This window comes from Nelumbo nucifera, chromosome 4 (assembly GCF_055504915.1).
Source record: "Nelumbo nucifera cultivar China Antique chromosome 4, China Antique-T2T, whole genome shotgun sequence".
Taxonomy (NCBI): domain Eukaryota; kingdom Viridiplantae; phylum Streptophyta; class Magnoliopsida; order Proteales; family Nelumbonaceae; genus Nelumbo; species Nelumbo nucifera.
Window position 1 is genome coordinate 72,746,840 of NC_142652.1, and position 13,262 is coordinate 72,760,101.

The window sequence follows — 13,262 nt, forward strand, 5'->3', positions numbered from 1 at the left end:
TCATTCTTCTCCATGGAAGATAGACTCATGTTTAAAGCTACCAATTGATTATTGTTTAATATGGTTCATGAACACCACCAGCATTCTATATGTTCACATAACTTTTTATAGCTTTCTCAACCAGGAAAAAATGGCTTACAGGTTGCATTGGATAAAAGGTATAGAGAGGAAAGTAAAGATTTAGAAAGATAGAAACTTGTTCATCCCCACAACTCAATTGCTTGAATATTGCATATTGCAACCATGAAATAGTAAGACCCCCAAACACTCATTATAAGTACTCAAAATTAAATACTTATAAGTACTTGGTTCTCAAATCGTTTATTCACTAAACAAAGCCTTAATCATCCTACCAATTTGGCGAGCAGTGACCATCAGCTCTAGTAGTTACAGAAATAGATACCACATAGGTACAATTAACTAATCAAGTTGCTTAAGAATTCTATTCATTTAATCTTGGATTCTATAAATCACACATTGTTCTTTCAAAAGGGATTTTGATCAAATTCTTAATTCAGCAATTACGCCCTTGGTAGTTAATGCTGCACCTGCTAAGCTGTTGTTTACAGTTTACCAAGGGGTGGCTTAGAACTTGATCAAAACAAGTAGAGACCTGCCAAATTTGCTATAGAAAATCCTTCTCCCAAGACCATCCCCCAAAGCCTCTAACCATTTAACTGAAAGATGGTGATATTCTAGTCAACTACAGCCTGACATGTTTCACCTTTGCATAAGAGAGCTTCTGTTTACAGACTGCACAACTATGAATTACAGCCTCTACTTCAATGCTGGTCCATACTCCATAGAAACTCCCCTTAGTCCCCTGCCACCACCAGGTCGGATTATATACTTCACACATGAGGCTTACTTTTTAACGCCTTTGAAACGGTGGAGTTTCTCACTTTCTCTCGTGTACTAAGATTCCTTGGTAGAACTACTGGGTTCCTTCCAAACCAGGAGTAGTTCTTCAGGTCTCTGCAGGTTTCTCAATAGAGTGAGAACTGCCTGCGGTAAACCCTTTGAATCGCACATCCAATGGAGAACCTTCGTGGCTTCTTGCTTATTTGGGTCGTCTCCATCTTTCTCTCGTTCAACTTAATCAATGTGGAAAGCAGATACCATTTTCACAAGAAACAGAAGAGTAAGAGCTCAAATGCAGGGATTTCTTTTTGGCAGTCCCCCCCTGCTAATCCCCCCGATGCAGACGATCCGCCGACTGATCCTGGGTATTCAACCTCGGAGCCCTGTGTTTTTGATGTCACATCTTTTGGGGCGGTTGGAGACGGTTCCACTGACGACACTGACGCATTCATGGCAGCCTGGAAAGCGGCCTGTGCGGCTGAATCCGGGGTTCTTCTTGCTCCGTCTGATTACGTGTTTCTGATAAGGTCGACAATTTTCTCAGGCCCATGTCGACCGGGCTTTGTGTTTCAGGTAGCAATGCTGCATCATTCTAGTTTCATCTCATCTTTGTGGCTTGTTCAATATAATCGTCTAGACTCCAACCTTCCGTTTTAGCATTCCGGTGATATTACTTCAAGTTTTGGTTATGACAAGGTGGAGGGAATCCTGATGCCGCCGGACGGACCAGACTGCTGGCCTAAATCGGATAGTAATAAGCAATGGCTCGTGTTTTACCGGATAGATGGAATGACTCTTACTGGGTGTGGCACCATTGAAGGGAATGGACAAAAATGGTGGGAACTCCCCTGCAAACCTCACAGGGTATTTTATCAAACATTTTCTAAATAAATAAACCCTTCTCCTTTTTTTTCTGTTTGTTTTGTAGTTAAATTGCTGAAATCCCATTGCAGGGCCCTAATGGAACGACATTGCCTGGACCATGCGACAGTCCTGCAGTAAGTTGCTTTTCTAGCAGAAGCCCAATTCAAGGTTCCATCAACCCAACAAGGATTTGTAGTAATTTAGAGATGTTCTGCTTTGTTTTTTTTTTGTTTCAGTTAATTCGGTTCTTCATGAGTTCTAATGTGGTGGTCAGTGGCCTACGGATCCAGAACAGTCCCCAATTCCACATGAAATTTGATGGCTGCGAGGAAGTTTTGATAGAACAGCTCTCCATATCTTCCCCTGCTCGTAGTCCCAACACAGACGGAATCCACATTGAGAACACAAAGTCTGTTGGAATATACAATTCCATCATAGCCAACGGTAACCCTATCAAATACTTAATCTGAAGTCATCAGTTTAACAATGCTTGATCAACTTGTACACCTCAAGCTCATTAACAGTATGATCTGATGTCTCAATAGGTGACGACTGCATCTCCATTGGACCAGGTTGTTCAGGCGTCGACATAGAGAACGTCACTTGTGGGCCTAGCCATGGAATTAGGTGAGTGGCATTTCTTCCTTGGTATGAACCTAGAATTAAGGTTGAATCAGTTGGGTCAATCCATTTTCCAGGCTTAATACTGAGAGACAGAGGATTGGGAATGGGAAGTGCTGCCTGGAGTCACGATCAGTCATTACTTTCTCTTGGAAGAGAATACAACAGCCACCAATAGCCTCCATTCAAAATAAGAATCATCTCCTGAAATCTTGAAGTGCCCTGATTCCAATATTTTATTAACAGCCCAGTTTTGAATCCATTTAGGTTCTCAAGCTATGATCTTGACTGTAAATGAAAACAGGCTCCAAGACTGCTAACTCTGAGAATCACTTTTGAACTAATTCTTTTTTTTTCCTTCTCTGTGCTTGGGGGGTGAATGGAGGGGACTCAAAACTCATTCTTCAAGTAGTGGTGCATAAACTTAATCACTTTTTTCCAATAATTTAGACTTGTAGACATGAATAGTTTCTGGGTCAGAGTGGTGAACTGAACTGAATAAACTCTTGGATGCAGCATTGGGAGCCTAGGAGTGCATAACTCACAAGCATGTGTCTCGAACATAACAGTCCGCAATGCATTAATAAGGAACTCAGACAATGGAGTGAGGATAAAGACATGGCAAGGGGGAATGGGTTCTGTGTCAGCTATAAGCTTCGAGAATATCCAAATGGAGAATGTCAGGAACTGCATCATTGTGGACCAGTACTACTGCTTCACAAAGGGTTGCCTGAACCAGACGTCCGCCGTGCTCGTGACCAATGTATCCTACAAGAACATAAAGGGCACCTACGATGTGCGTAGCCCCCCAATACATTTCGCCTGCAGTGACACGGTGGCGTGTACCAACATTACACTTTCAGAGGTGGAGCTTCTACCTGCAGAAGGCGAGCTGGTGGATGATCCCTTCTGTTGGAATGCTTATGGAACTCAACAGACCGCCACAATCCCTCCCATTTCCTGCCTGCTAGACGGAGAACCTCAGTCCATAGCAGAGAGCTCTAGTTTTGGTTGTTAGGGAGTTCTTAGTCCTACTAGAATGAACCCACTAATAACTTAACTGCATACACCCCAGTAGCCCATATTTTTTACTCCATCCCTTCTGGGGCTTGTTTCCCTTACAGTGTGATGTGATGTAGCAGAAATGGGCCTATTCTTTTTTATCCCTTCATTGTAATAGAATGGAATTTTACAGGATTACTGTAGAAGCCAAGCATATAAATAATAGTTCAGCACCGTCGTTGGTTTTCTATACAGATTTATTTATTTTTTTTTTTCTGGTAGAAAGATGATTCCATTAGAAAACCAGGAAGCAAGATACAGACGAGACACTAAAAAAGACAAGCAGAAGAAGAAAAGAAAACTAAAGAAAACCTAAGGCCCCATTTGGTTCGCAGGAATAGGGGTCTGGAATGGGAATTGGAATGGGCTATTCCAATCCCAACTGTTTGGTTGGGCGGAGTCAAAATCAGAATCCTATTTCTATTCCTGGTAGAATGGCAACATGGCATTCCCATATTTGAGGGAATGGCCATTCGCTCCTCCTTCCTTGGGAAGGAAATCCCACGTTCCTATTGATTCCAATTGCCATTTCCATTTATATCTAAACCAAACAGACTATGGGAATAGACCATTCCGATTTTAATTCCAACTGTAAACCAAACATATCCTTAACAAATAAGCGAAGCAAAATCTGTCTTTCAACAAAACATGCGGCTTCGTGAGCAACTCCATTAGAACACCAAGACAATTTACAAAGTTAGAAAATTAAATTAGCAAGCACGATCCGAATAAAAAATAACATTGTCTAAGTTGTTTTCAATGCAGAGCTCAGGCATGGCTACAAACAGAGTGGCCATCAGTTGTGAAATTATGCAGATACTGATGTCATCAGTCCATCTGTTACTGTTTAAGTAACAGATGTGAAATTTGAATGCTAGCTCAGGGAAAGAAATGAAAGATTTGTACTGCCGCCCAGACACGATGAGCATATGAAGAATAATTGGTTTGGTGCATCACATTTGATGGTCCACATCTTCTGTCTGTGACTATGGTCACGGCAAAACAATGCCACCACCCAATGAAAAATGGACGCGCTAGTAATCCCGCACAAATCAGATCACCCGATGTATTTATAAAACGAAGGAAAAAAATGTAGGAAAAAGAAAGAAAAGGTAAGGAAACCTATTCAGGTTTGTAAAGGTTTCGCTACTTTTCTATTTCTTTCCCTATTTTTTTCTTTCAAACTAAATACAGCTTTATGATTATATACATGGGCTCCATCTCACGTTGTCCAGGTTTCCAAAGCCACCTTGATTGGCTCTGGCTGCATACTTGGGAGGGCGATGAGGCTTCTAGCATTTACCGTGTTTGGTGAAAATCCGACGCGAGTTCTACTCGTCACAATTGGGCGCCTCACATGCACAATCACCGCTGCATTGAAAATATCTCCCATAAATAATTAGTAAATATGGGAGATGTTCCCAATATATGTAAAATGTGCGAGGCGCCAGGTGTGAGAAGCAGATCCGGTCTTTGAAAATCCCAAATCCAACATTGGCATTACAAACACCAGAATCGTAACCATATAACATAAAATTACTTTTGAATGGATTATCCAGAACATGGGCACTTAACCCAAACGGAGAAGCTATCCTAAACGGGCCTGGATGGCTCATTCCCTCACATTAGAGAGGGCTATTCTTGACTCTTGATCCATCAAACTGGTAGAGTGGTAGTTGTTGGGTCTGGGCTGAGCTGCTAAATCCCAATCTTGTTTGACACGACGCAATACGAATATATTGGGTGAATTTTTTTTCGGTAGTTACCAAAATTTAAAACTTTGGACTGGTTGTAAATCTGAACAAGGTAAGCTGGATGGTTTTCTTATTGCCTTTCTATTTAACCTTCCTCAACAGCGCGGCAAGGCCCGTGTGTGGCCCATGCAAAGTGTGGGCCATGCCATGTCGGCCTGTGAGCTGAGATGGGCCATCCTTTCCGCCCCCAGATACTTCAAGGGGGGGGGGGGGGGTCGGCCTGGCATGGCCCAAGCCCATGCGGGCCTGTGCTGGGCCATGCCATGGACCTGCCTAGGCCAAACCAGGCCATACTGTTTTTTTTTTTTGCTAAGCAAACACTAAAACTAAAATACTTTACTTTCCTTAATTTCTTTGAGCTTTGGGAACAAATTGGAAAAATAAAAAATATAACAAAGAAATGAAGAAAAAAATACTTAATACTCAACAAAACACAAAATGGACAACAAATTGGAAAAAAATAAGAATTTTATTTCTTGAATTTGAACAATACAATGGTCAATGGATGAATGAAATATAGATAATGGAATAAAATGTAAAAAACTACAATACAATTATAAATTGAAAATAAAAAATTACATTGTTGAAAAAATAACAACTAATTTAAATAAAATTGAAAAAATTACAATAATTTTAAAAATTGAAAAAAAAAATGCAATAATTGAAATATTGAGTATACAAAAAAATAAAAAATATTGACTTCATTTTTCTTCAAGTTTCACCTCCACCTACATCTTCATCATCTGCTTCAGGTGAAACATCAGGTGTAATGTCATGCCCTCCTTTGTCTTGTAATCTATCCTCATCATCCAACCAATTTTTAAGGTAGATGTGCATCTCCAAACTTTCATCATTCATGCGGCTTCTCTTGTCGCCCAACACCCTAGTACCTGCACTAAAACAAGATTCTGATGGACTGTAGACACCGAAGATTTAGTAGATCACGTGCCATGGCGGCAAGGACTAGATAGTTTTTTTTCATGTCCTCTCCACCAAACTAAAATGTCAAAACTATTTCATTTCACCGAGTCGCAGGAATCGGCTAAAGTAGAAAAATTTGCTTGTAAAAAAAAATTAAGTTCAGAATATGAACTTGTTGATGAAGAGGTAGTAGATTTCTGCCTCTTATTTATTAGAGACCAAATTTTATCTTTTCCACCACTAGAACTAGCTATTTTAGAAGTTGTACTTGTACAAGATTTCTTATTCCCTATCACTTGAGATTCATATAAACTATATATTTTAAATAATAAACTATTAATTTCTTCTTTTTTTATTTCTAATTTCAATATTCATATTTTTACAATATGATTCAAGTAAAACTTCTAAACGATCCTTAGGAAGATTACATCCTAGATAAATCATCATAAAGAAGTTGCTCTTGATGATGAGAGCCCAGGGGTAGTGGGAGATGTCCCACCGAATTTTATCTTTGCAAGCCTCCAATTCGTTACGGCTATGACCAAGAAAGTTACTTGGTGGAAGCCACAACTAGTAAGGAGGATCTCGTGACTTATTCAGAAGCTATGTTGGACATAGATTTCTTGAAGTGGGGTAGATGCCATGAGAGCTGAGATGGACTCAATAAAGACCAATGGAGTTTGGACTCTAATAGATCCGCCCCCTGAGGTAAAGGCAATTGGTTGCAAATGGATTTATAAGAGAAAGAAAGGCCCTGATGGTAAAGTTGAGACCTACAAGGCTCGTCTTGTGGGGAAAAGATACACTCAGAAAGAGGGAATCGATTATGAGGAAACCTTTTTGCCTGTGACCATGCTTAAATCCATTAGGATCTTGCTAGCTATAGCAACATACCATGACTACAAGATTTGGCAAATGAATGTCAAAACCGCATTCCTGAATAGAGATCTTATTGAATATATCTACATGCAGCAACCGCAAGGTTTCATATCTGCATGTCAAGAACACATGGTATGTAAACTCAACCGATCCATATATGGACTTAAGCAAACTTCTAGGAGTTGGAACATCTGGTTTGACTCTACCATCAAACAGTTTGATTTTAAGTAGAATCCGGATGAGCCCTGTGTTTATAGGAAGACAGTGGAAGATAAGGTTATGTTCTTGGTTCTGTATGTAGATGACATTCTACTCATTGGGAATAATGTAGGAATGTTAAATATGGTAAAAGTATGGCTTTCATAACAATTCTCCATAAAAGATCTTGGAGAAGCCTCCTGCATATTGGGTCTTCAACTCTATAGAGATATATCGAAGATGATAATAGGATTATCTCAGTCTACTTACATTGACAAGATTGTCAAAAGATACAGCATGGAGAACTCTAAGAAAGGAAATGTTCCTTTTAGGTACGGAGTCACTCTCTCCAAGGGCATGTCTCCCAAGACTCCCGAAGAGATTGAGGGCATGAAAGAAATTCCCTATGCCTCAGTCGTAGGGAGCATCATGTATGCCATGTTGTGTACTCGTCCTAGTTTGACTCTATCGTCAAACAATTTGATTTTAAGTAGAATCTGGATGAGCCCTGTGTTTACAGGAAGACAGTGGGAGATAAGATTATTTCTTGGTTCTGTATGTAGATGACTTTTTACTCATTGGGAATAATGTAAGAATGTTAAATATGGTGAAAGTATGGCTTTCACAGTAATTCTCCATGAAAGATCTTGGAGAAACCTCCTACATATTGGGTCTTCGACTCTATAGAGATAGATAGAAGATGATAATAGGATTATCCCAATCTGCTTACATTGACAAGATTGTCAAAAGATAAAGCATGGAGAACTCTAAGAAAGGAAATGTTCCTTTCAGGTATGGAATCACTCTCTCCAAGGGCATGTCTCCCAAGATTCCCGAAGAGATTGAGGACATGAAAGAAATTCCCTATGCCTCAGCCATAGGGAGTATCATGTATGCCATGCTGTGCATTTGTCCTAACATTTATCAGGCAGTGAGTGTGGTAAGAAAATATCAATCTAACCCAGGGTAGGAGCATTGGACCACTGTGAAAAACATATTAAAATACCTTTGAAGGACAAAAGAGTTTTGTCTGGTATTCGATGGTAGTTCATTACAGATCCAAGGGTATACAGATGCCAATTTTCAATCAGATCTAGATGATAGAAAGTCTACATCTGGTTATATCTTCACGATAGGATCGCGTGCTGTTAGTTGGAAAAGCAACAAACAAGAGTCCACAACAGATTCCACAATTGAGACCGAGTACATTGCCGTAAGTGAAGCTACCAAGGAAGTCGTTTGGCTAAAGAAGTTCATTCAGGAATTAGGAGTAGTTCCATCCATCACATCACCTATTCCATTGTGGTGTGACAACACTGGAGCCATTACTCAAGCTAAGGAGCCACGAGCCCATTCAAAGTCGAAGCACATTGAGAGGAAGTACCATGTACTATGGGAGATAGTTGGAAGAGGGGATGTCTTGATTCAAAAGGCAGCATCAACGAAAAATGTAGCAGACCCATTAACTAAGCCACTGACATAGAAAGTGTTTGAGAAACACGTGGAAAGTATGAGACTTCGGCTTATACCTGATTAGACCAAAGTGCAAGTGAGAGCTGTTAGATAGTGTATGCCTTTAGCTCCAATCAGATTGATGTACTTGATGACATTTATTGTAAATGAATAAAAGTACATAATTAATTCATGTGTTTTGGTATGTTTCTATATAATACCCTTAAACTGGACACTTATGAAACTCGTGTTACTTTAGAATCTTCACAGTCGTTGGATAGATCTGGGGAGATTTATCCTGCCAAGGCTGACACTGATGTGCTGCCAAGTTGGTTGGGGTGGCTTGTCTCAGCTACCAGGGTAAGACCTGAGGTACATGCAGTGTGGGTTTCCTTGAAACCCTAAAGTGGACCAAATATCCAATATTGCCCTAGACCTTGGAGATAGATGGGCAAAATTGGAATGTAATAGCTGACCCCTAGACTCGATTATGGTACTGCACTAGGTGTCGATTGAGGTATCTTTGATATGTCAATCAGTGAGATCCTTAGAGGTCAAAACCTAGGTATGTTGGGACAATCCGATAATTCATTTGAGTGGGTGATCATAGTGACAGGATCAACCCCTTATTGGACAAAATGAACGATCGGGGATGCACTCTCTCTGATGGAGACCTAAACTACTGGCGGTTGATTTCAAACGTTGAAATTTGTTTTTTACAAAATATATTTATATAGAGATATACATATATATGTTATAGTTTCAAAATGTTTGCAAAATGTTTTAATTCTCGGGATCCATGTGAGTAGAGAGTGCAACACTATTCCTTGCAGCCGAGGGAGATGTCCTATCTTGTCGAGCAGTGTTTGATCAATATGAGTTGAGAGATTAAATGTAAGACCATTGAGGGTAATACCTGATGGGCTAATCTTGCATTTGCCCATAGTCCTTGGGTTTTCATAAGGTGGCTGGACCCAAAGACCATTTAGTGTAAATTTTGGACCCATTAAGAGTCCATGGTGATGGACTTAGGGGTTCACTGTCTTCTACAGTGAATTCGGCCAGGCCTTGTAACAAAGGCTGGGTTGAACCCATGTGGCTGATGTGTAGATCGATGTAAGGGTTCCACGCCATGCAAAGAGAGCCAACTGGGTAACAGGTTAAAGGTATAAATGAGCACATAGGCTTAATGGGCCTAAAGCCCAATTCGAACTAGGGTTAAATTGGTTAATTAAAAGGAGGCAAGATCTGATTTATAATCTGATTAGGATTAGCTGAAAGGATAAGATAAGTCTTATCCATTTAAGAGTCCAGATCCAAATATTAGATTTGGATCAAGAAACTCTCTCATAATTAGATTAGGAGGCTAATCCAAAGAAGACTATAAATAGGGGGTGAATTCCTCAGTTTTAAAATCACAGCAATCTGTAGAATTCTCTCATTGTTCTTGCTATCCCTACCTAGTTTGATCTCCACCTGTGGAATTGATCAAGAAGATTTCTTGATATTGTTTATTGGCTGAAGAAACAATCTGAAGTCGTACTCACCAACTCTTTACTCCATTCTTGCTGAAGAGTCATCCTGTTGATCCTGCTTCACTACGCACTGTGTCATTTTCAGTGAAAGCAGGTTTTGGTTTTCTCCTTGGGCGTGAACACCTTCATTGGGAGTTACTGCTACTTCGTATCAGGCATATCCCTCTCCTCTCTTTGGTTTCAGATCTAGTCTGGTTTTGTTTCAAGAATGATCATTGAAAGTGCCGTTTTCGAAAATAGGGAATGTGATTCCCAAACGAGAGAGTGAAATTTTTGAAATTTTGCCCAACCTTCTTGTAGGGTTCGGCCATCCATATGATGGATCTCTCATCCCTTCAGGTTTTGCTCATCATTTTCTTTTGAACAGTAGCATATTTAAACCCACTTTTGCTCATCATCCCTTCTTGCAGCATCACACACATATTCCCTGACAACCCTAGGAAGGCCTTGGCAACTCCAGGCACACACTCATATTCCCTGGCAACCCTAAGCTTGTACTATTATTCCTTGCAACCCCAGAAAGGCCCTGACAACCCCAGATGCGCTCATATTCCCTAGCAACCCCAAGAAATCCCTGACAACCCTAGGCATGCTCATATCCCCTAACAACCCTAACTTGCACTCTTATTCCTTGGCAACCCTAGGCGCGCTCATATTCCCTGGAAACCCCAGGCGTGCTCATATCCCCTAGCAACCCCAGGCTTGCACTCTTATTCCCTGGGAACCCTAGGAAGGCCCTAACAACCCCAGACGCAAACCTGGAAAGGCCTTGGCAACCCTAGGTGCGCTCATATTCCCTAGTAACCCCAGGATGGCCTTAGCAACCCCAAGCGCACACTCATATTCCCTAGCAACCCCAGGATGGCCTTAGCAATCCCAAGTGCACACTCATATTCCTTGGCAACCCTAGGCGTGCTCACACATTCCCTAGCAACCCCACGCATGCTCACATCCCCTGGCAGCCCTAAATAGGCTTTGGTGACATCAAGTATGATCTTTGCCTAACTTACAAATGCAAATACTCTTTTCAACTTATAAATGCAATGGTCCAAAGGAGAACAAACTTAATCCATCCCATTCATGGACAATAATACTTTGCTAAAAATAACATTCACTCTGATTAATGATATCTTGCTTTCACCAGAGAGCTCAAGCAGCATTCCCATGTGGTGACCAAAACTTTACCACAACGACAACAAAGGCTTGCGGTTCATGATATAGGAGGCTAGTACAACAACACCCTAACTTATGATAATTATCTTAGTTATGACTAAGCCCCAACTAAGTTCTAGCCGTATTGCACGAAGGGTCTTTCCTAAGGTGGGAAGATATCTACCCCGCGCATGTGTAAAAAGCCGCATCTGCCTATACAAAGGCTCAACCTCCCTAATTAATTATGTTATGATTACTATAATACCCTTTCACATTAGATGTTATTTTGGGAATCGATACAACACTCGATTCCTTCCTCCGGCGGTTTGCGATTAAAGTTTGAATTATACTTATGTCAATACCCATTCACGATTACATTCCAATCATAGTGGTACTCGATTGCAATAAAAGTTCACAAAACACCCAACTTTAAATGATCGAATCTTATTTTGACGCTCGCACTGAATTTCCAAACTAAGGAGTACGCACGATTTGTTTCGTTGGCACAAAGAGTTACGATAATGTTTTCCTTCGAAGCTTTAATCCTCTCATTTCCGAGTGAATATAGGATCGCTATAAACATGAACACCGTATCTCATGAAATCATACAATTCCCTTAAAATTCAAAATCCTTTTATTTATGATTAAGTTTCATTGGATATTGTTGCCTTTTCATGACTGATGACACCTAAGTCCCGAAATAATGTTCAAATCTTATCCGAGTATGAACAAAGTTACTTGGGGATGCGTTGAAATGTGATAAGATATGTCGACACTTAGCTTTTCGAAGTATAACGAACTTCAATTTTCCTTTTTGCTATGATATTTACCTCTCATGATGATATCTATTCTCTCTCAAATAAAATAGCAACTAAACCTAAGTTGTGATATCATTCGACTTTCGCATATGCGATGGCATGTAGCCTTCCCAAATGTACACCATATCACTACACGATCCATGATATTATCACAAAAATATCAATATGTTGCTCAAATCACATCAATGTTAGCATGTTCCAAAATCTCGCACAATAAATGGGGAGCTTTCCTTCGTCCTATATTTTAGACACCCGATGCAATACTAGCAATGCCTTCTATTAAGCGAAAGGTAGTTGGGTACTCTACCTGCAAAACACCCATGCAATACCCTCTCACTCACATAGGGGGAACGACAAAGGTCACACACTTAGCAAACCTCACTTAAGTGTTTTGCGATAAAAGACATTCTATCAAGATACAGGGGGGCGGACCATTAAAATAGCCAACTATTTATTTTACTTGTTTCTTGATACAATGACTTCTATCAAGAAACAAGGGGGCTAAAGTACAGAAAGTATTGAGGTATACTATACAAAACGCTCCTATGATTTTATCGTCACTTACATCTTAAAAAAAAACTCCAATGACCCAAAAAGCAAGTACGAGTCAACACGGCACCCTATCAAAAAGACAAGATGAAAACTCCCGATTCCCATCCAAGAACATTACTAAGTTGAATGCCACAATGCTTATTGACAATTTCCATATGCAAAGTTCATAGAGAATCTCACCAAGAACAGGAACGATCATTAGACCTAATGCAAAAAAATCAAGATGCCACAACATCTACAATTTTGTTCCTCATCACCCCATTGTGAAAACCCCGAAGCAAACATGATGACAAAAATGCTTATTAGGGGGCTAATGTAGGTACGTAGTGGTCAATAAGACCATTAGAGTACCGAAGGTGTCAAACCAACACTACATGGATGCCTGTAATGAATCCATAACCCATCATATGTTTGCGATGACTTTATAACTCATCGCAAATCTACGATGAACTCATACTTGAAATAGGTAGCGATAAACTTCGGCTAGCGCGAATCCGCGATAAACCTTAGACATACATAAATCTATGGTAAAGCTTAGATATGCACAAATCTGCAGTGATCTATAGGGCGCGTGCTATAGATGAACCCGAGAT

At 40.3% G+C, this 13,262-nt stretch overlaps 1 protein-coding gene across 2 annotated transcripts; it reads left to right on the plus strand.

The window, feature by feature from the left end:
* The first annotated feature begins 598 nt into the window (after positions 1 to 598).
* Positions 599 to 3,602, plus strand: LOC104611239 (polygalacturonase At1g48100-like). Of its 2 annotated transcripts, none has more exons than XM_088904497.1 (6): positions 599 to 1,434; positions 1,519 to 1,725; positions 1,815 to 1,859; positions 1,962 to 2,169; positions 2,271 to 2,352; positions 2,863 to 3,602. In XM_088904497.1, exons 1-6 carry the CDS (start codon positions 1,036 to 1,038, stop codon positions 3,362 to 3,364), a joined length of 1,443 nt encoding a protein of 480 aa, XP_088760623.1. In that variant the 5' UTR covers positions 599 to 1,035; the 3' UTR covers positions 3,365 to 3,602. The 2 variants fall into 2 exon arrangements, with proteins under 2 accessions (XP_088760623.1, XP_010276517.1); XM_010278215.3 differs by having other exon boundaries at positions 612 to 1,434; positions 1,558 to 1,725.
* Positions 3,603 to 13,262: the final 9,660 nt, after the last annotated feature.

Coding starts and splice junctions, on each gene's coding strand:
- LOC104611239 (XM_088904497.1), top strand. CDS start 1,036: ATGGAGAACCTTCGTGGCTTCTTGCTTATTTGGGTCGTCTCCATCTTT. Junction 1,435..1,518: donor GACCGGGCTTTGTGTTTCAG/GTAGCAATGCTG, acceptor CTTCCGTTTTAG/CATTCCGGTGATATTACTTC. Junction 1,860..1,961: donor GACCATGCGACAGTCCTGCA/GTAAGTTGCTTT, acceptor TTTTTGTTTCAG/TTAATTCGGTTCTTCATGAG.